Consider the following 24,247-nt stretch of genomic DNA (forward strand, 5'->3'; position numbering starts at 1 on the left):
TAACAATAGTTTTTTAATAATTTGTCAGTATCTCATAGATTATTTATTTTCAGTCTGATAATGTTATTACATTTTTTCAACAATTTTAATGCAATAATTTTAGTCAAAAAATCTGTAATGAAATGACACAAGGCATAAAAGGCTTTTTTATTTTTACTTTATTTATAGAATTGATAACTTATTAAATTATTTGGACATAAATTCCTAAACTATGAAAAGAAACATTATTGACTCAAATCAGAGCATTTTTATCAAGATAAAATATCACATTTATCTTTGAATGTAATTTCTCTCCAGGTTTCTTTTTTTTAAATAAAAGACAAAATATTTTTATTACATATAAATTTAATAACCAAGTCAAGGTAAATCAGCGAATTACTAGTAACAATAAAATATACATACAGTCGTTCGCTTACGTATACTTAATATCTACGTATACATAACATAGGTATATATGACTATGCCGCGAAGGCCAAAGTTACAAAATTAAGAGTAACATTCCACATTATTTATTTTTTTTAAATTAAAAAACAATAATGTAACTTAATATCATATTCTGCGGAAGCCAATGATAAATTCGAACAGCAGTCTGTTGAGACTTTTCGTTCAAAAATCGCTTAATGACACTTACATTTAACGCTACTTTTAAACATAACAATATGAACATAATAAATCTTAAATTAATAATATCCTAAATTATGTAAGGCATTTTAGTTAAATATTTCTCGAATAATCAATCAATTAATTTATTAGTAATTTATTGTTACAAATCCTTTACCGAGATTCATACCGATATGCATATTCTTAGATACATTTTTCTTAATTGTCACTGTCTAGCACCACTTAATTACAATAATGAAAAAAAAAATTAAGCTTATAAAATTAGGTGGGGTGAATAATTTCAAACGAGAAATAGAAAACTTGACACTATTTTGGCTTATAGACTTAGATATTTCATCGGCAAAAATGCAATACATTTCATTCAAAGAATTAACATAAATTAAAAATTCATTACAATTGATCAGAACTTATATATTCATAAGGTAGGGACAATGTTTACTTACTGCAACGCAATTATACAGGCGGCAACACTGATCATTTGGCAAAAATTCATAATTAGTTTTTAGAAGTGGTCAACTTTGACGGCAACCGTGTTGAGTGTGGTAGTGGCTGGCAGATGGATTTGATCCCAGTCTGTACTGAGATGTGCCTCCGTATCCGTAGCTTTGATCGTGAGCCCTAGTGATGGGACCGCGTTCGCGCAGTGCGGCAGCCGCAACGTCACCGGTTTCAGAAACACGAGACCCTGCGGCCCGCACATCACTAGTGGGGACAGCATCGCTTCACCTGATATTTAAACTTACGTTAGATTCATTCGCTTATTTATTTGACCCGTGCAATCTAAGAATTCAAATGGTGTGCAGTCATGAAGTTGAGAACTATCTACGTGATAAAGAATTTAAGAAATACTAATGTGGATTAAGTATTTGATCAAAAAGAAAACGTGCATTTTTATGAAATAAAAAAGTGGCATTTAAAAAAATTAATTCACGAAACGTAAAGTCAGATTGCATTATCATTTTAATGGTAACATGGATCATAAAATATATGTGTCAAACGAGTTTAGAGTTGGACAATTTATGATATTACTCTAAAAAGGGAATGATAAAACGGAACACACAAACACAAATCGCAACACATTAGTGCATAGTGTTAAACAAGCAAAGCGAAAAATATGACAGTACACTCATGAACACACCAAGCACCGGAGAACACCAAATACCTCTTAACAAAATCTGCAAAACTCAGGACCGACATAGAAACAAGAAATCGACAAATTGACACAAGTCAATACAAAAAACGATTTATAAAGTGTGCCTCCAAATATACAGTGCACAAATATTTGCTAATATTTGTTCAAACATACGATCACATCGTCGGATGTACGTAGCATTTTCTGCGCCTCCTCTCGTCAATCGTTATGTACGAGTGTATTGATTGGTAGTAACTGCGTAAAAATACCAAATGTTTTAGTTAATGTTACTTGAGTCGACTGAACGTGAATATATGAAAATGATAAGAATGGTTGTAATTCTGTAATGATATGTTATATGATAGCAATTGCAATTTAAAAAATATGAGACGTGCTATTATTGTTAAAAGAGATTTGTTCATAATATATATTGTAGGAGAAGGTAAGGCGTCTTGCTACGACTAATTTATATCCCCATGCCACGTACATGCATTAGATATTGTAATAAAAATATCATATCAAATACAGATATAAAAGGTATTTTTGTTCAAAAAACATTCTAACACATTTCCAACGACACCCAATGTTGCTACCGAATATTTAAAAGTTTCATTTCATTCAACGTTAATTGCCAATTAGTAAGTGCTGTCTACGTTACTACATTCATCGCGTGCTCCGTTACAAAAGCATTACCGTTATCCATATCGATGGGAGGTCCGCCTACGCGTTGGCTCAGTCGCGGGTCAGACACGGTAAAATAGATTTTTTGTTTAATTCCTGGGGCGATAGCTTTGGGTGGAATAATCAGTGACACACCCCAGTGTCTATCCTCTAGTACTCCTCCTTCACTATCAAAAACACCCCAAGTCGTATGAGGCCCATCTGGTGCCACTTCGTTTGTTTTGTTTTCAGATTCATTTGTTTCTGAGACATCGGCTTTAACAACTGTGGTGTCATTATTAATAATAGTTGTGTCATTTCTACTTGAAGATGCGTTTTGTGAATTGTCTTGACTGCTCTCCGGGCTTTTTTCGATTATTTTTTCGCAAAACGTGACAGTTCGGTTAGATTTCAGCGAACGTTCGTTTAGATCTTGTGACGTATATGGAGTACTTTGTGGTTTGTTTTCAAAATTCATACTACATTCTGAAGCATAATGGGTTTCCATTGAGGTTGTAGATTCATAAGGCACTGGTGACGATGTCACTTTTAATGCATTAGAAATATGATCGGCCTTGCCATGCAATCTAGGAGCATATAAAGGTTCGCCTTTTAAGATCTTGCTTTCTAAGCTTTTTGATTTTTCTTTTTCTGAGTCAGTCTTAGACTCCGTTAGCCTTAGTTTTGAAAAATCTATTTCCTGGAACGTTTCGGTTTCGCCATTAAGAGCCTCTGTTGTTGTTTGATAAAGTGGCTCACGCCGTGACAAATGGTTAGCATCACTAAGTTCATAAGGACTACTCCGAGCACTGCCTTCTTGGCTTAATGGTAATAGTATCTCTTTAGTTTCCTGATGTGATTCGTATATTACACTATCTTTAAGTTCTCTTTTTGATACATATAATGGTTCTCTACTTTTTATAGAATCACACTCGTTAGCTTCAAGCCTGGTCTGATAAATCTTTTCTTTCTTAGCTTGATTTCTTTGTTTAATGATTTCTAACTTTTCCTCTAATTTGCTTCCATAAGTTGAATCTTTATTAGCTAATAACGCTGCTTTTTGTGACAATATTTCCTGTCTAGACACATAAGTACATTCAGCAGATGCTGGCCTTACATTTTGGGAAAAGTCGAAACTATCACTTCTAGTATTGTAATTATTATCGGAACAACTGGATTTTACTTCAGACCGAGTAGCATAGGGAGATTCTGTTTGATTAATTCTTGAAATCATTTCAGTTCTACTGGCATAAGGAGGTTCACTCATACATTTGCTCAAAGGGGATATTCTTCCAGGATAACTAATTGGTGTGTGAAGCCTACGATCTGGTCGTATAGCATAAGAGCTATCAGACCAAGATGTACTCGGAGGTGGTTCGTATGTTCTTTTACCATAAATTGGCTCTTTATTAAACGAACCCTCCATTCTTTGCTTAAGCATCTCTTCTTTTGTATTATACGGAGATTCAGAAAATCTTTGACGAAGCATATCTTCTTTCGTCCCATAAGGGTTTTCAGATACCATTCGATTTCTTAGCATCTGTTCTTTACTACTATACGGTGACTCAGTATATAGAGGGTCCGACTTTCTTGGAATATCTTGTTTCATCATATATGATGATTCCGCTATTTCACTTTTAGTCACATACGGATCTTCTCTGACGCATTCAGTTCTTGTTGCGTAAGGCGACTCTAACAAAGGCATGGCTAATGTTTCATGATTTCCGTACGGATTTTCTAAACTTTGATTAGAAATCTCTGATCTGCTAGCGTATGGATTTTCGCTAGAGGTATCGTAAAGAGAAGCATACGTCCTTCTCGGCTTAGGTATCGGGTCATACACAATACGCTCTTGGCTTTGGTAAATTGGTTCTGGAGGTAGTGGTTGAGTAGGATAAAATGGTTCATGTTTTATTTGTTGCTGTCTTTGGTAAATAGGATCTATTTTGGTAATCATATTAAAGCTGGAGGATTGTCCGTAGACACCTCTTCTATTATATTCTATAAGAGAGTTCTGTCTACGAAGCAACGGGGTAACTTTGGGTTCGGTTTCCATTTCACACATTGAATTCTGTCTTCTTAAAGTTTTAACGACAGATTTGGTATCGTAATCTCTTACTGTGCAAATGGAACCGTTTCTATCGTCACAAAACGAACTTTGTCTTTTTAATATTGGTTTTAATACAGGCTTTTCACAAGTAGATGAATTGCTACGTTGTAACATTTGATTCCTGATCTGAGTGTTCCTCATGTGGATGTCACCGAGATCAGATTTCTCTCGTCTTAGAAGGGGCACCTGTTGCTGTGGGTATCTCTGTTGTAAGTCATTTTCACATAATGACTTCTGTCGAGAAACTTTCTGTGAGTTTTTCGTTTTCGAACGGAATAAATCGAGTACGGCGTTTTTAATGAACGATGGCTTTTTAGATAATTTCTTTTTAGTTTTTGGTGAGAACGTTTCGTCTGGCTCCACACTGGAGTTCATGGCATCGGATGAGCTGCGGAAACCCACAACCAAAACCATCTTAGTTACTCAATGATATTGATATGTGGACACCTCAGATATTTCAATACTAACTAAATATATAAAAAATATATACAACAATATTTATTATATTACGGGTAATATTGAAGAGTCTGAAATGTCCCGACTGACAATGATAATTTGTAAAGAATGAATTTCGTGTTTCTGCTAAAAGCATATTGAAATAAATGTCAAAAAGAAAAATAAATGTTAGACACAAACGAATACAAAATAATAATATATCAAAATACTTGAAATATATCATATCCAAAATGTAATTGCATAACTATACTACATAGAAAAAAATTACATAGATTCTAGCAGATATAATGTACAGATTTTATATAAAAGATATCTACGATATACAAGGTGAAGAATTAGACAAATTAGTTCAATATGCTTCAAAGAAATCAACAATTGCACTAAAATGCAGACACGCACTGCCAATAGATTTGTTCGAAACGTAACTACTTGAATAAGATACGTTACTGGAATATTCGACAACGCCCCGATAAAGGATATAATATGTTACAAATACATAATAATTATAATTTAATTACCACATACGATACCATAACTAATACTGTGGCCCGACAAGACATTGTTAGTCGTTGTGAAGCGATTGGTGTTTGCATGTTAGAGCAAATTGTACAGGGGCTTGGATAAGAGACAATAAGATATTCCTTAACTATGACTTGAAAACATGCAGGTTTGAATCGACGAAAAATTTTTTTTTATATTTTGGAAAAATAATAACGAGTTGATTACTCTTTTATGTAAAGAAATAATTTAAATTTAAAAGTGCACTGATAAATGAGATAAATTGAACGTTTTAGCTTACCTCAAATTGTGCATATGCTGCGGTTTTCTATACAACTCGAATGCCGATCCTCGTTGTTCGCGACTACCTGCTAAATCTAAAAATATTATTTGGTTAAAGGTAAACTGGTTCCTTACTTTATCACATTTCAGTATTTGTTGTTATTTGTGTAGTCATCTGTGAAATAGCACTTAACTATTCTTAAACGTGTTTTATGCGTAAGAGCAACTTTGTCTAGATAATATGATTCGCTTCAGCCTGTAATATCCCACTGCTGGGCATAGGCCTCTTTTACCATATAGCAGAAGGATCAGAGCTTTATCCACCACGCTGCTCTAATGCGGGATGGAGGATATATTCCCTATTATGAATAACGATCGCTATCAGGTGTACACGATAACAACTGGGACCGGCGCGCGACAGCTTAACGTGCTCTCCGAGGCACGGTATAGACAAGAACTGCACAAACACCCAGACCACGGCAAACATGTGTGCCTAATTAAAATCAACTGAGTGTGCCTCGAATACAAACACTGTAGTAAGTTACGTAAACATGTATCTTTACGTATAAATTATTATTTGTTTTTATTTATTATGTCAGTTTGCACTACACACACATATCTGATTCACTATGTGTGTGCGTGTGAGTGTATGTCTGTGCGTGTATGTGTGTGCGTGTATGTGTGTCTGTGCGTGGGCGTGTATATGCTGTGTGTGCGCCAGTTACCGATGAGGTGCGGGTTGTGCGGCAGGTTGATGGCGCGGTGCGGCGGCGGCCCGGAGTACGGCGGCGCGCCCGCGCCCGACGCGTACATGTTTTGCTACGAGTGCGTGTACAATGACGTCACAATTTCGTATCAAATTATTTATTATTAACTAGCGACCCGCCCCGGCTTCGCACTGGTGCAATGCTGATACTAAATATACTACAGAATGTCTTTATTTATAGTGTGAAGCTAGCTTATAGCATGGTTGTTAACATAATAACAATAACATTCAAATATTTGTCGTTAGATTACACGTTGTTACAGAATGCGTTGAAAAAATAAAGGTTCACTGCTCGTTCCCCGTAGGTGATAGCGTGATAATATGTAGCCTATATGTTGACCCGACTTCTTAATAATATTTGTGCCAAATTTGAAGTAAATCCGTGCAGTACTTTTTGAGATTATCCCGGACATACATACAGAAAAACAGACAAAAATTCTATAAACTATATTTTTGGCTTCGGTGCCGATTGTAGATCACCCCAAGTATTCTTTAAAAAAAAATTCAATGTACAGTTTTGACTTTCCTACCATTTTATTATTTTATTATTAATATAGATATAGATTAACGTAATTTTAGAAGATAAAAGAGCGTGTATCGCTTCAACCTGGAGTTTACTACTTAGGTAGCGTTACCGTGACATTTAAAAATTTAAAATATTCCATTAAATGAAACTTGTAATTAACAAAAAATACAAAATCATTACATAAATTGGCGCTTGCTTCTCGTATCGGTTCGGTCAATGCTGGTATACCATTATACCTATATCTTACATACACAGCTAAGAAATTTGTGAAAGTCAATCTCAGAATCATCAACATATACAGCATTAGTTGTTTCACATGATTTCACTTTCCATATTTTTCAAACTGCGTACGACATCGTTTTTTAAGGATAAAATTACATAAATGCTACTTAAACTTGTTTCATTCTAAAATGTTCCAATTTTATAATTAATTTTTACTATTCTCTAATGTTTATGTAAATTGCACTCATTATAATGAAACAACTTTATCGGATTTTATCACGGTTTATTGAGCATCAATGCGCATCTCAAAGGGGGCCTCCTTAAACATTTTATTATTTAAACATATGAATGTTTGATATATTTATTACATATTTAATTATCAGTATCAATCTTAGCAATTCTAGAAAAAGCTGGTCTGAAGCTGGAAAGGAAACTGCTGGTCTGAAGTTAAACTATTGTTAAAAAACGCACGTCGTATAGTATTTTATGTAGTACAAATGGCATAGGCAACGAAGAGTCCGTGAATGTTAATATAATTTAAAAAAAAATGAACAAAAGGAAGTTTGTGTTAGCTAATTTAGAAAAGAAAACATCAACCATTTTTTTTATAAAACACTCAATTAACTAGTAACTAATTACTGACCACATAACTTAAACCTACACCTAGGTCGCAAGTACTGGGAACTGCTCCGAGTTTCTCCTCGCACGGTAAATCCATGGAATGGTAAGAAGTTTGTCTCTCGGACGTTTCGGATACTTTATAGCAACAATGGTCACGGGAGGGCTGAGTGAGAGTCAGAGTCCTCCCATAACCGTGGTTAAACCGCGATAAAATCCGAAAAAGTTGTTTCATAATTACAGTTTTAAATCTTATAAGTAGGTGGCGCCTCACCTGGTGGTAGACGTGGGCGTGTGGCGGGCGGTGCGGCTGCGACAGCGAGTGCGCGTGCGCGTAGTGCGCGCCCGGGCCCGCCTCCGCGCTCTGGGCATGTAATAAGTGTGGTATAAGTTACACGCTTCAGCCTGTAATAGCCCACTACTGGGCATAGGCCTCTTTCCCCATGTAGGAGAAGGATCAGAGCTTAATCCACCATGCTGCTCAAATGCGGGTTGACGGATATATTACTATGAGTAACGATCGCTATCAGGTACATGATAACAATCGGGACCGACGGCTTAACGTGCTCTCCGAGGCACGGTGGGGAGACAAGGACTGCACAAACACCCAGACCACGGCAAACACCTGTATGACCAATACAAATGTTTGTCACGTGCGGGGATCGAACCCGCAACCGCCAGCGCAGCAGGTATAATCCATGGCTGTAACCGTTGCGCCAACGGTGTCATAAGGCATAAGTTACACGGTAAGGGGTAACATGTAAGTTATTTCTAAAGTTCCAAACACGTTTTCCAGATGATTGAAGTCAAACTTCTTCACGCACGCTTGACTTGAGAGCGTTATGAAAAGTGTGATCGGGTGAAGCAAACGGAAGTTGAGAGGGAGATATGAGTAAATGGAGCTAAAGAAGTTTTACTTCAGTCGTGTCGTCTAAAGCGCACTGGTTTTTTTTTTTTTTTTTAACAAGTCTTATACATCCACGGGCTTATGAACCCATGTCCTTTTTTACTCTAATACATGCAAATTTTTATTTTTATTTTTTCTCTGTTTCAAGGTAGGCGTTAGTAAAAACTACTGGAACTGGAAATGGAAAGCGCACTGGTTATTTGTTACTGACCCCGTTCCTGGGATGTGGCAGGTGCGGGTGCGGCGGCTGGTCGGGCGGGCGGTAGTGTTTGGGCTTGGGCGGCGGCACCGGCTTGTAGGGCGGCGCGCGCCCGCCGTAGTCCGCCTGGGACGCGGAGTTCGTCCGCGCGCTGTACACAGATACATTTATGGAATTCATTTAAAAAAAATGTACTTTTACATGTAATAAATGTAAAAATTATAAATTTTGTAAAAATAAATGGTAAATGTACAAAAATTTGTAGGATTTTTTAAGAAAAATATCTATTATCGTTAAGCACATGACGTTAAAAACGAAATCACAGATCACCTCCCAAACAAGTTTTGTTAAATGTTACTATATAATTAAATATAAATGTAAGTAATGTATGTAGTATAAGTTAGGTACTTAGGTTGTATTATAATAACCCACATTAATAACATAATATTAAGATTTATGAAATATTTATGTTTTCTATTTTATTTTATAAGCTTAATAAACTTACCTATATTTAGCATGATCATTAGTCGGTACGTTTGGTAGGGACGGTCCTCTAGCGTGCATCGGAGTCGTAGGCGCGTTGTGAGGGTTATGAGAATTATGACCGCTATAGGAATTCTGGGGATTATGAGAATTCTGAGGATTGTGAATATTTTGCGGGTTGTGAGAATTCTGGGCGGTGTGAGAATTTTGAGCGATGTGAGAATTCTGAGCGATGTGAGAATTCTGAGCGATGTGAGAATTCTGAGCGATATGGGAATTCTGCGCAATGTGCGAATTCTGCGCGCTGTGGGAATTCTGAGCGCTGTGTTGGTTTTGGCCGTTGTGAGCGCTCTGTGCGTGAGGACTGTTGCCGTTCATGGGCGGAGGCCGGCTCTGCGGGCTGCGGTACGTGTCTTGAGGCCTGTGTTATATATTTATAGTAATCTTCAATATACTAAATATCATTATACTGTTATTTTATAGTAATCTACTACTATTTTATATACGAATATAAACATAAGTATGTTACATTAAAAGTGTACACTTACTTGTGTACAGTTTGTACAGATATAGTAATGATATTAAACATAATTAAGATGAAGTTTGCTATAATTTATAAATTAACATTTTTAAAGTAATTTAAAAAGCACAAAACTTATAAAACACACAACAGCAGATAAGATCGTCATCGCATAATATAAATAACCGCACCCTACTTTTATTAAAATTTCAAAAGTTTTCTTTAGAATAGGTTTCAGTAGTACTACACCGATCGCAATGAAACATAGACGATAGTTGAACATTTAGAAACGACTAACAAACAATTTTGTTTCACGAAATCAACACTTGATAGTTAAGACTGCGAGTCACATCTGGTTATTAATGTAGCTTAGAGTTAACGTTACAAATACGTTAAAAAGGTTGACGTATTCGGGTAAACTGTTGTAGCTAGAAGTTGGACCAATAAGATATTTTAATTCTACGAAACGCTAAAAAAAATCTTGTCCCTTTTATACTTATAATAAAATCTTAACCAGAGGATTAAGCGTCACTTGGCCCATTGTTAGTTTTACTCAACAGTAGTTTTTATGAAACCAGGTAATTGTGGCTCTAAAATGGTACGACAATGTGAGGAAAAGAAATATTTTGTTATATTTCAAAATTACTATAGTCAAATTTTGTATTAGAAAATGGTGTTAGTAAAATTAAAACCTTATTTTTAAGGATATTTATTTGTTATTAAAAAGTTTCTTTTTTAATTAATGATTACATTTTTTTGTTAGCTATTTTTGAATCTCCACTTTTTTATACTTATTTAAACATGTTATTGGTTTTGAGGGACAAGATTTTTAAGCATTAATTATGAAAAAAAAAAAGTAAATAGTTAGAACTTATACAACATTAATAGTTAATCTGTGGGCAACTGTTCATTTAATTAGTTTCTATAGTGAACAAAAAAATAAATGTGTGCAAGCATTTTTTTTTAATTATATACATATAAAAGTGAATTATTTGTTAGTATTTTAATATCGAATATAACTTATTTACAAATATCGAATGATATTTAAAAATTTAATCTGTTTATGTATGTGTGTTAGTATTCAAATGTCGAATATACATAATTACGATGACGCACTGACCTGTAGGAATCGGGCGGACGTGCGTAGTCCAGTGAGTTGTGTTCGTGCGCGCGCTGCGGGCTGTGAGCGGGGTTGGGCGGCGCGTCTAGCTTGCTGGAGCGGATTATTGTTTTTAATTGATTTTTAAAGCATTTCAATTATATTTTATAATGTTTTAATTCTTAAGTTGTGAATTGTAAATATTTATAATGTAAAACTATATACTAACTTAACACATAAAATAAATATTTCCATTGTGATTCTGATTTTCTGAACTTATTAACAATTTTTGTTGTAGACAACTACACAAAAATAAAAATAAAAAATTTCATAATATAGTCACACTTACGTAGTAGGAGGAGCGACTTTGAGGTCATCGGGTGCGTTGGGGGGTAAACGGCATGAGCCCATAGAGTTGTTGTTGGATGAGTTACCACTGTATTCATAGGGTGGTGTGCCGTCGTAGGAATTCTGTTAAAAAAGTTTAAATGTCAAGTTAGTAATATTTAAAATACATTTTCAAATAATAAAATAACTAAAATTATAAAATATAATTTATTAATTTGTATAAGTTCATAATTATATGTATCTAAATTTGTATGAATACATGTATGGATGGGTACTAAATGATTCTTAGTTATTATTTAATACCGGATTGTTGGGATGCCGATGTCTATCCAAGGAGCCCTGACCGTGGGCCGGTCTCGCGCTGTACGTAGCTGTGTCATCGCTGTTCTCTTTTGGAGGACCGAACAATCTTTCTTGGGCACTTGGACGACCCTGGATGATAAAATAAATTTTTTATTTTTATATTCTAAACGAAGAGTATTAGAAACAATATTATGTTTTAGGTAATGTTGTGCGTTTTTTTTTAGGTTATTCGATTTAATTATCGATAGATTTAATTTGTACTTATGATACTTTGTAAAAATCAATCTGCTATGTACTATTATTGTTTTAGTGTACAATAAAGTGTGCTGTGTGGCTACGGGTGCTGTGTGGCTACGGCACTAAAGAATTTAGCCACCCCCTCTCTTCCCGTGGGTGTCGTAAGAGGCGACTAAGGGATAACACAGTTCCGCTACCACCTTGGAACTTAAAAAGCCGACCGGTGGCGGGATAACCATCCAACTGCTGGCTTTGAAATACACAGGCCAAAGACGGGCAGCAGCGTCTTTGGTGCGACAAAGCCAGTACTGCGGTCACCAACCCGCCTGCCCAGCGTGGTGACTATGGGCAAAACACATGAGTTCACGTTATTTTTGACGTAAACTTGTGGAGGCCTATGTCCAGCAGTGGACTGTATAGGCTGTAATGATGTAATGATGTACAATAAAGTGTATTGTTATGTTGTGTTATGTAATGTTGGGTATAAGGAGGGCTAGTTCACCGTGGGGAGGTGTCGGAGGCCGTGCGGCCTGCCGGGCGGCGGCGCGGGCAGCAGCACGCCGCCGGCCGGCCGCGTAGGCGGCGCGCTTCGCGGCGGCAGCTCCGGCACTGCGGACACGGGCTGTACTGTATATGGGTGTTCCAAGCCAAATCGACCACTTTTGTACCCAACCGCTTTCGATCTGATCTCTTCTCTTTTTTAAAATTTTTGTTTTTAAATGAATTTTTCGAAAAAGTAGACAAAAAATTGATCAACTCTAAAAAAATACATGAACTCTATGTAATAAAAAGTAAAGTATCGCTTTTTTTTAAATAAAATCGTCATTTTTCGAAGTTCGTTATTTTTTTCTTTTCTCAAAAAAAAAATCCAATTGATGTTACAATTACGCCCGCCAATCCCAGAGTTTATTACTTTGCTATATTTAACTGAAGAAAAAAAATGTCTAATTTTCAAAAATGTTTTTTTTTTCACAAAATTTTATATAAAAATATAATATTTTAAGGAGTTATATTTTTGATAGACTGTCCCACGGTAGACCACTAAACCTATTACCCTACGACTATAGACAGTAACTTGTACTTTTGTTTTAAAATCTGCTCCATTAAGATTCATCACGGTGCTTTCTCATGATAATTTTCACAATATTAACTTTCACCGCTGAAATTGAAATAAATTCAAAGCAACTTAGTCTTTTAAAAATTAGTGAGAGTAGTGGCGGATTTACAAATTTGCCGCTAGTAAGCTATTCAATTTTTGCCAGTAGGAGTACAGATCTAGCTAAAGTGCCAAAGGCCTAGTGTGCGGCCAAGTGGTAATCGACTATATTTCGGCTGACTTTTTTTTTAGGACGCCCGTTCTATAATTCCATAAAACACTTGAATTAAGGGAAAATATATTTCGGCTGACCATTTTTTAATAATTTTTCAAAAATTAATCTAGAAAAAATTTACCTACTGCCATAACGCTGTAACATACCCATTTATTTAAAACTATTTTTACTTTTATTCAGTACAATAATAAAATTGATTAAGTAAAATCATCATTACATACAAGACATTTCTTTTCAAAATAGTAGGTACAGTAAAGCTATACAAATATACTAAAATAGATCAGATCAATTTATTGCATGCAAAATACACATAAAGCTCAAAAAGTTTAAAGTTTAAGTCTTAAAGTAGCAGTTAATATACTTTTATATCAAGCTTCATACCCTTCAAAATTATATAATACAACTGACAATTACAGTTTTTGAAATAGAGGTTTTGATAACACTCACCAGTTCCATACAAAGGCGAGTGCGGCGGTGAATGAGTCATGGGGTTGCACTGGTAGGGCGGGGCTTCACCCGAAGGTATGTTCTGGCTGTGGTTGCCATTGCTTTGTGGACCACTACCATTTGCAAACCCGTACTTGCTATCGTAGCCACCTTGCTGTTTTAGCGAAATATACTTTAGTATAAGGGTTAAATGAAATATTGTATTAAACACAAAATGATTTATTAATTATTATATTTGATTTTTATTAGTCTTATGTATGTTTAAGGTTTTTTTTTTACTATTCAAGCTTTTAAATGTAGAGATGATTATTTTTGATACAATAAGTTATAATTATTAATTTTTTAACAAAAATTTCAGAAATCGAGACATTTGTTATGATTACAAATTATGAAAACAAACGTAGTTTCTAGTGTTAGATTTATAATATGAATAAAATTATATCATACGCCATTTATATCTTTAGTAGAAATTGCTGTAATTTGAGTTATATTTTCTTGATTACATTTGCATATAGCTTATTGCACCAAACGATTTTATGTAATGAGTTAATTACCGAGTATGGCGGAGGCACCGCATCTACCATTTGATTGATATCGTCGTCTCGGTCCATGTTATCTTGAGTGGTCGCTATGGATGGGTCAGAGGAGGACTTCACTAATCTCGGCGCCGGCGGACTCACTTCCAAGTCGCTCTCAGGACTAGACGCGTATGACAATCTGTTCTCCGAACTCGAAGACATCGAGAACAAAAAGTCGTCTGACAACGGCTCTGGCCTCTGTGTCCGCCGTTTTTTTTTTATTTGTGTAGATTTTTCATGGTCCATTTTGAGCAGCGGCGTCGAGGGTGGGTATGGAATGGGGTGATAAGACAAGACAAATGAATGATCGCTCAAAATTTTTACAGAAACTAAAATCGTGTTTAGCGTCTGTGAATGATTTATGCAAGGTTCACTCGAAATCGACACTCAAATAACATCTATTTTTTACTAACCATAAAAAAACATGTTCGACTTTGAATGTCGTTATTTGAATGTTTATTTATAATTATTGTCAAACGTGGTATATTACACTGATATCGGTTTATATTTACAAAAAATATTCACACAAAATAAAACATTTTGTCGATTTATTTAAGGCAATAAAATAACAAAATACAAAACAAATACTTTATTAATTATTATGAAGCACAAAAAAGCACACCATATATTTTTAGCGCCAATGTTATTAGTTAAAATAAAAGGATATGTAGGCATCGAAAATATGTACACACATGCAAGAAATTATGATAGTCTAGTTAGTCTAATGATAGCTTTTTATGTTAAAGACAAAGAGCTCAAACAAACTAAACATATCCTAAATGATGTTCTGACACAGGTTTGTTTACAGAAACAGAATCTCTTTCAACTTCATTTTCCTCTTCCTTTCCAAATTTATCTAATTCATCTAACTTTAAAGTGGGTAGAGAGAGATTTTTAACTTTATCAAGAGATCTTTCAGACACTGAAGGAAGAGTTCGAGATTCACTGTACCTCATGAAATTGTTAACTGGTTTCTCATTGCACTTACAATTAGGGATGAGGCAAACCTTTTTCAAAGATTTATCTAATATGGGCCTAGGCATTTCTTCTTGTAGGCGTGCCTTCCATTCTGGTACATCACTAGACTTTTTAACTTCGTCTTTGAAGAACATAGATGCTGGTATAAATTGTTCGGATACGGGAACTACAGAAGTTGGTCTCTGTACGCTTGGTACAGGAGATTTACTTGATGTTTCAAGAACACTATAAGGTCTAAAAGATTGGGGAGTATTGCTCTTGTTAAATATTTGTGATAGTTCCGGACTGATTCTAGAAGATTGCAATCTAGTTAGTTTGGATCTCTGATATAATTGTTGCCTTTCATCATACTGGTTACTCATAGGCCTATTTCTGTTAGAATATTGCTTAGGCATACTATGAACGTTATTAGGCATGCTTGGAATTGTTTCAGAATAGTAGTATGGGACAACACGATTTCTGTTAGCGTCATAAACGTCGGGGCGAATCGTGCCTTTAGTGTTAGAGTTTGATGGAGACATGTTCATGCGGGATGGTCTCTGCGGAGATGGGGGGTAGTAGTTGATGGGATAAGAAATGGGATAGAAGGCGGGATACGGGGATGGAGGTTGAGGGAAGTATATGTCCGACACCATTTCAACGTGCTACACCGCCGCAAGACAGAACAGAAAGAAATTGGTTAATATGCCATGTACATAAATATACGCATAGAGAAATATGGTTGTATTCAATATATCAACAATTTGATAAAAAAATAAATAAATTATCGTTTCTTTGTCATTTCCATATTTCTATATGGTATTTGATTAAGAGCATAATATAAAGTATACCCAATGCACCCGATACCTTCACCAAGCATACCTCGAGCGAAAAAAATTTTTTTATTCACTGAATGACAAATCCTTTAAAATAATGAACTGACATACAAAATAAATAGGACATAGAGGGCTCCAAAAGTACATATTTATGGGCAAGAATATCGTCGCAACCAAATTTCATCACTTTAAATTAATTTTCTAAAACGTTTATTTATACCCGATTGAAAAGAATATAATATGGTAATACCTATAGTAATTCGTATTATGCTAAACTAGTTGAAAAGATATTCTCAAATACCTAACGGCATCAACAATTTTATAAACACAAGTTCCCCAAGAAATCCCAATTCATCATAGTTAAATTAGCTTTCCACATATCATATGTCCTTAATCCTTATTAAAGCTCAGCTCTCCCGTAATGAGTTTAGCGTTCCCATTTCCCATATAAACCGTAACCTATCTTGGTTCACATTATTATTCTAATAAGTCCCCAAAAATCCGCAAATCATCTTTGGTCAAAGTACCTTCTCAAATATACCCGTATCTAACCTGGTGAACAACAAGTTACAACATACTTGTTGTTCCATATCCCATGTCTCACTCCTTGATGAGTTTAGCTTTCCTAAGCAAATCCTAAGAGCTCTAACCTAACTTGGTTCACATTATTTTCCATATAAGTCCCCAAAAACTCTCCACTAAAACCCAGTGGCGCCCTCTTCATCACTCTTTGTCGGCGTTACGGGATCGCTTTCACATGCTACCGTTTCCCAAATAGACCTTAACCTAACCTGGTTCACAACTAGTCACAACAAGTACCCGTGTCCCAGTAAGAAGGGTAGCCCCACTCACCTTGGTCTCAGACACCCATAACTGCTGTTGCTGTGTACGCTGTATGAGATCGCAGAGCTTATTGAACCACGTGGCCTGATTGGCTTCACTCAGTGTGATGGTATGAGTGAACACATGGCCCCATACACGCTCCATATGTTGACACTGCTCTAGTAGCTTCTTGGATGATTTGTGAGCCGACCTTCGGAGTCATAATAGTCCAGTATGTGAATCAATCCGACAAAGTTCGATAAATGGGCAAAGGTTCTAATGAACGAGACAGGCCAGAATATATTTTATCACGTTTCGATTTGGTAAATAAACGTTCCAGAATTTCTTCCGAAACATCCATGTTTTTTCTTTACTTTAGAATACTTTTTTGCAATATTTTGAACACGTTAGAAAATGTCTAAAATTTACTCACTTGGGCAAACCGCTTCTGAGTTGTTTAATTATGTGTTTGCTATCTGCCTTCATGAATATGACGATGGGGTAAAATTGCGCATAGTTGAGCCTGTCCACAGCGTTCGGAGTAATATCCAGTAAAGCGTGTTTCCCTCTTTCCATAATACTTCTGATGCTGGATAAACGAATGATACCGGCTGATTTCGTTTTGCTATCTTCGAGTGTACTATCCATTTCTGGAATAATTATTTTTAGCACCGTCAGACAAAATTGTTTTTTTAAACAACTATATATGCCTCTATTATATATTTTTTGTTTTACGATACATAAAAACATGTTGTTTTCATAATAATTCAATATATTAATAAATAAAAAATTTAATTTAAACTAAATGAGAACGAAAAACTATGCTATTCAGTAGATGAAAAACTCCATTTTTGTTCATTGGTAAGGTTCAAAAGAATGTAAATTCACGCTTAACAAATGGTTTAAGTACTTACTGGGTGAAGAGAATTTATCAGGGTTCTCGGACAGTAGTCGTTCCCTGGCGATATCTGCTACGGCCCCCAGAACTATAACTGGTCTAACAAATCCTGGCTGTTTTAGTACAACGCGTTCGTACGCAGGGAACTTGCTTATACTGTCCGAAAGGACCACTTCATCCCAATGTTCCTGAAAGTGAATATTACTATATTATTTAGAACACCATAATCAGTAAGCACCGAAATAACTTTTTAAATAGAATAAAAATTGCTTTCCTAGTATTTAAAAATAAATTGTTTAAAGTGTTAAAAGTAGGCATAAAAGTGCGTACTTTGGGCAAGAACACCAAATTTACATTTTAACAGTGTCAATAACATTACAAATGAAAATGAAATCATACCTTTCCCAAGCTTTTGCTTCGTCTATGCGTTGAACGTCTTCGTCTGAAGAAATTGTGCTTGACATCATTTCCAGACATCTCTTTCTTGGTAGCATTGAATTGAGCGGTCGCTAGTTCTTCAGCACGAGCTTTGTTTGGTATCGTTCCCTTCTGGACTTCTTGGTTATTTCGACCTGGAAAAAAATATATGTGTTTTTATAATTTGTAAGGTTTTTGTTACATTATATTTCTTTATCAAAAAGTATTAATTTAATGACTAAGCCAATGACTGCCATGACAACGCAAAAATTGGAAGAGGAAGGCATTCAAATACTTTACATAAAAATGAGCCACACCAATATATAAGAACTTGTCAGGGCTTACAGGTCTAATAGAAATAGGCTGACCAAGATATATTTGGTTTACTCACCTATCCGATAAACATGCCAAGCTCCAACGGTCCCGTTATGCAAAGTATCGAGCACGTGGAACACGTCGCCACAGCGGAACGACATTTCGCCCTCAGTGGGTTCCGTGTAGTGGAAATGGGTTTTGATGTGGAAGGAGTCACCAGCTGAAAATTTGTACTGACTATAACAATCCAGTGCAGACAGATACAAATCGAATAGTATATATATATATATATATATATATATATATATATATATATATTTATATATTTATATAAATGCTTAATTTGGTCTTCAAAAATGTTTTTTGTAGGCGTGTCGTAATATGTTTTTCACTTTCAATAGGCTAGGCTATTTAATCTTCTGCGTGAACATTAAAACCAGTAGTTTTATATGAGCTATGCCACCAGTAATCTCTTATTGGTATATGAATATCATAATATCAATCTCATTATTTATTTTGTAGAAGATTAACTAAAAACAATTATGTGTTCTAAAAAAATAATCCTAAAATGTTCTAAAATATCCTTATCACAAAAAATACTTACGCATTTGTCCGCTAGCCACAGCGTTGTATTCGTCCGGCGAATGCTGTACTATAAGGTCTATTCTATCTTGTAAGCTCAATAAAAAAAGTACCGCTTCCTCTCGAGTTACGCCTTTCATTTCCATGTCATTCACCTGAAATTTAATAATTAAAAGGTGGGCATTATTATTTAAAAAAAATATCAGGTAGAAATTTTTTGTGCAAATAATATAGTCCGTTGACAAATTTAATTTAAATTTAAAATAAAATAAACCGTCACAGTTTTACTCACAATGTTATATAATATGTCAATTATCCGTTTCATAGCCTCTACATACTTCTGGCTAACGTAACTTAGTGATAGTAAAAGAAAAATTTAATTTGATTAACAATTTCCAAAGTTTATCAAAAAATATTACAATATTATTAATTTAAATATCTCCAAAATTCATTGGTACCTTAAGAATCTTGTCAGCCGGTTGAAGCCCTTGTAGTGCAGCGGGGCTGGTTGGTTGAACTCCAGAAACGAAAACGCCCGATCGATTCCCACCGCACAACCTTAATCCTACTGATCCCTCTTTTTGGAAACTTATTAATCTTGGTTCGCTTCTGTGAAAAGAAATTTAATATTAATATATATAAAGTTCAATATCAAATAGCATGCTAAAGTGAATTAAAATACACGTAAGAAAAGCTGTACTCACGGTGGTTTGTTCCTTTGATTGGTCATTCCATCTTCTTCGTATAGTTGTCTTCGACTGCTGTAATAATCTAGAAAATAGTATAATAGTATGTGTACAAGCTATTATATAAATATCTGACTAAAACTATCTCCAATATTAAATTATTCGTTTCAACATGATAATCTCTTTGAATCACAATGAAAGAATAGATTATTATTTTAGTACATTGCTCATAAATTATTCCTTTTTCATCCAAATCTTGTCTAGCAATATGTAAATTAAAACGAATCAAAACTTAAACCTACATTTGGTTAAGGAGCTCAACCAGAGATAAATATATTCGGTATTCCGGTTTATCTGTCTATCATTGTGGGTCTTCTCACCGTGCCTCGGAGAGTACGTTAAGCTGTCGGTCCCGATTGCTATCATAAACACCTAACAGTAATCGTTACTTATAGTAGGGGAATATGTCACTCAGCCCACAATGGAGCAGCATGGTGGATTTATTATTAAGCCGCGATCCTTCTTCTACATAGAGAAAGAACCCTATGTCCAGCAGTGAAATGTTATGGAATGAATTATAGTTAGGGCCCTAGTAACAAATGCATACCATCATTCCTAGGTGGTGGTGGTCTTGGAGGTTGCTCATCATGTACTCCTCGTCTGTTATCAGCTCCTCGGACCGGTGCCGCGACATACAAGTTTTGTCCACTGCTGGAGTAAGGGGATGACATCGTATCTCCACTGTTTGGGTAAGTCGTGAGGGGTGTCGCTTCTGGAAATATGAAAGTAATATTGTCTTGAAACAGGCTTGTGTTTTCTTATTTCATGGTTTGCTTTAATTCCAAATAGATATGTTCAAAAAAATATAATAAAGTGAAGGAAATTTGATAACAAAACTTCTATAGCAGAGCTATTATTTACCAATAAACTCAAAACATGTTCCACAACTTACCTAAGCTGCTGTAATTATTCTGGTAATTTCCGTTCGTAACAGTCTCCTCCCTGATCAGTTCTCTAGTTATGACCAAGTTCAACCTATCTTTGCAAGACTCCACGAGTTTCTTGGCTTCTTTTAAGGTCATCGCATCTGTCACTGCGGTGTTATTGATTCGAGTTATGATGTCTCCTTCGCAAAGACCCTGCCCAGCTTGGTTCAATTGTTCCCTCGCTCGCATCGTCAGCTCTTTGACGTAGATCTTGCATCCCAGGACTATACCAAAATCTGAGAAAAAATTCCGAATATTATCTCATATCTTGTGGAATGGATTTTGGAAAACCTAATTCAAAGCTAAAAGGTCAAGATAATATAACAAACCTTCCTTTTTTCCATTCCTCGTAAGAGCGAGTTTGATAGTAGTGGGAGCTGTGGGTGGTGGGGCGGGCGCTCGTCTCCTCACTACAAGCGATACCGTCGCACCAGACTCTCGTAGTACTTGAACTGCCCGTGCGTATTCGACGTTTTCTAATGGTACTCCGTTAACTGATACTATTCTATCATTTACTCTAAAAGACAAATTATGACAAATAAAGTTAAAGTAATTATATGTTTTTTTTTTTATTTATTTATTTGTTTTATTAAAATACATAATAGGCAGAATATAAATTCAAAGATCGGTAAAATGTCACATAAACTCATCCGAATTATACCGGACAATTTGTAATATTTTTGCAATAAGTGAATGAGCCTAGTTAATCACAAATTTCATTTTATTTTTTTCTTCAAACATCGTGTAACTTTATTTGAAAATTTTGGCTGAATATAATTTTCTCTAAATAAGAAAAACAATTAAAATGAGCATGCAAGAAAATTTGTTTTATCTACTTACTGTAACTTGTCTTCAGCAGGACCTCCTCTCAGGACATCAGAGACAGCAATGGAAGGATCACCGCTGGCAAAGTGTGGGTTATCCCTGCCTCCAGATACGGCGATACCGAATCCATAACCAGAGACTCTGTTTAGTCGAACTCTGTGTGTTTCCCAACCGGAGTTGCGTTCCGCCGTCTGAAAACAAGAAAAAAATTGAGATATGTACCATATACAGAGGCTTTAGGTTATAAGTTCTTCATACAATAAAACGTATCTCTTTAAGCTAAATAAGATAATTGTTGCTACTCTAATTATTTTGTTCTTTATGTATGACAATATTATAAGAAACTAGTAATTATAATTGTCTCAGTAATATTCTATACTAGCTTCTGCCCGCGACTTCGTCCGCGTGGAATAGTTACTTTGGGCTAACAAAAGCTCTCAAAAGGAAAAAACCCTCGGCCTTAGCGTGATGATATATAACTTATAGCCTTCCTCGTTAAATGGGCTATCTAACACTGAAAGAATTTTTCAAATCGGACCAGTAGTTCCTGCTGTTAGTGCGTCGAAGCAAACAAACAAACTCTTCAGCTTTATAATATTAGTATAGATTAATATTACCAACGCTATAAAGAACATAGTATCCTATTGTACAAAATAATAATATATCAACAATTTGTTTTTAGTAGGAATTCAGATACATTCTATTTTATTTCTTTAAAAGTATAGACCTACTGTTTAAGGATATATTATTTTAGTAGCAAAGCTGTTGGCACAGCTATAAAGTCGACGCATGCGTGTCAAAGGTTTTCTAGGACGTAACAGAACGGTGTAATTACAACTAGATAATTTTCAAAGAGGACTGCAGTAACAAAGAAACGAGTTATCATTACAAAGGACACTCAACCTATGCATTTTTAATATTCAACATTCTCGTCTTACATTGAAACTACATCGTACAACTAACAGAAGTGTAAGTAATATTATCTATCTACACTTTTATTAGTTAATGTTAAAGAACAAAATATATATTTAACTTGTGAGATCTATCGAGGTCTACTGCTGCTTTTAACGTCTTTGTTCGTGGTTCTTTTCATTAAAAAGCTGCTTATCCTGTAACTTCATTGGCTATAAAACCTTAAGCTATGACGGAAACATGCGGATATTTACATGAACGGGGATCGTAAATTTTAATTAATAAATTCTATTATATCTTTTACTTTATTAGCGGTAGATAAATAGTACCTAATCAATTTTAGTTATAATGCATTCATTTACTTTTTTGTTAAGTACCTACATTCTTTTAAGGCGTACATTGTTTTAGTGCTCGTTAAGTAAGAAAGTGAGTTTAATGACGTAATATGTAGTTTATATGTACCTACCTATATATAAAATGAAACAGAGGCTCTAAATCAACAAATATGTGGCAAACAACAAACAACTTATAATTATGTATAGAAATATTTTGATTTTTTTTTGCATTTTATCTATACTAATATTACAGAGGTAAAGTTTATAATTTTGTTTGTATGTAGGGAGTAATCTTCGCAATTACTGATCCGATCATGAAAATTCTTTCACTAACAGAAAACTACACTAGTCAGGAGTGACATAGGCTATATTTTATTGTAATTGAACAAAGAAAATCAGTAAATAATCAGTCAGTAAGAAAAAGATTAAAATATAATATCAAAATTGTTAATAAACTAGAGCAATCTATCGCTATTAGAAAACAATTTATTAGTCTTTCGATGTTATTAATTTAGTCTTATTTTAGTCTATCGACGACGTTTTCTCGATTTTTGATAGATGGCGTTGGAGCAACATATTATTTATTTAAGTGCTATAAAATTTGTTCTTTAAAATATGTTATTTGGTTCTGTAATTTAAAATAATAAATACATGGGAGCAACATATTATTTATTTAAGTGCTATAAAATTTGTTCTTTAAAGTATGTTATTTGGTTAATATTATATTAATTAACGCCCAACGAAGTGGGCACGGGTCGGCTAGTATATTATATATATATATGAGCTTTATATAGCATTTATAATTTTTTTTATATACGAACTGACCCAGAAAACGTTGTTTTGCCATATATATTATTAGCCCCCTTAATCCCATTCCTCTCCCTCTGTAACTTAGAAATATGAAAAATAGATGTTAGCCGATTCTCAGACCTACCCGATATGCACACAAAATTTCATAAAAATCGGTTCAGCCGTTTCGGGGGAGTATGGAAGCTCGTGTAAAGAATATAGTTTATTAATATAAGTGATCAAATTTACCTTATTATTATATGTAATTACTTAATACAGTAACTGAGATTAAACTTGTTATCTGATCTTATGAACATTAAAGTTCTTCAATGGCCGACCTCGATAGCTTCGCAAAAGATAATGTATTGCATAAAAAAACCCTTTGTTAGTATCATAACCGTCTGGCCATCGATTACGTAACCTATTGATAATCTGGTTAGAAATCCCATTACATAAGTGTTAATATAGTTCTTACAGCGTTGCACATTTAGACCAAATTTTTTATTTTAAGCTTTAATTTAAATTAACAAGAATTACACAGGCT

The 24,247-nt window shown here is 34.9% G+C and overlaps 1 protein-coding gene across 1 annotated transcript in view; it reads right to left on the reverse strand.

The window, feature by feature from the left end:
* Positions 1–327: 327 nt before the first annotated feature.
* Positions 328–24,247, reverse strand: part of LOC123664243 (tight junction protein ZO-1-like) — a 67,184-nt gene continuing 43,264 nt past the window's right edge. Inside the window, exons 3-27 of the mRNA XM_045598837.1 lie at positions 21,683–21,858; positions 21,172–21,359; positions 20,809–21,078; positions 20,464–20,628; positions 19,875–19,941; positions 19,629–19,776; positions 19,193–19,325; positions 18,665–18,808; positions 18,256–18,428; positions 17,873–18,044; positions 17,392–17,608; positions 16,989–17,169; positions 14,254–14,541; positions 13,766–13,919; positions 12,490–12,596; positions 11,751–11,879; positions 11,449–11,570; positions 11,121–11,213; positions 9,503–9,901; positions 9,010–9,148; positions 8,166–8,255; positions 6,485–6,578; positions 5,779–5,854; positions 2,447–4,911; positions 328–1,347 (exon numbers count right to left, since the gene is read on the reverse strand). Of these exons, the coding sequence (XP_045454793.1) occupies positions 1,124–1,347; positions 2,447–4,911; positions 5,779–5,854; positions 6,485–6,578; positions 8,166–8,255; positions 9,010–9,148; positions 9,503–9,901; positions 11,121–11,213; positions 11,449–11,570; positions 11,751–11,879; positions 12,490–12,596; positions 13,766–13,919; positions 14,254–14,541; positions 16,989–17,169; positions 17,392–17,608; positions 17,873–18,044; positions 18,256–18,428; positions 18,665–18,808; positions 19,193–19,325; positions 19,629–19,776; positions 19,875–19,941; positions 20,464–20,628; positions 20,809–21,078; positions 21,172–21,359; positions 21,683–21,858 (6,414 nt within the window). The 3' untranslated portion in view covers positions 328–1,123. The remainder of the gene's footprint in view (positions 1,348–2,446; positions 4,912–5,778; positions 5,855–6,484; positions 6,579–8,165; positions 8,256–9,009; positions 9,149–9,502; positions 9,902–11,120; positions 11,214–11,448; positions 11,571–11,750; positions 11,880–12,489; positions 12,597–13,765; positions 13,920–14,253; positions 14,542–16,988; positions 17,170–17,391; positions 17,609–17,872; positions 18,045–18,255; positions 18,429–18,664; positions 18,809–19,192; positions 19,326–19,628; positions 19,777–19,874; positions 19,942–20,463; positions 20,629–20,808; positions 21,079–21,171; positions 21,360–21,682; positions 21,859–24,247) is intronic.

The sequence above is a fragment of the Melitaea cinxia genome, chromosome 21, assembly GCF_905220565.1.
Source record: "Melitaea cinxia chromosome 21, ilMelCinx1.1, whole genome shotgun sequence".
Taxonomy (NCBI): domain Eukaryota; kingdom Metazoa; phylum Arthropoda; class Insecta; order Lepidoptera; family Nymphalidae; genus Melitaea; species Melitaea cinxia.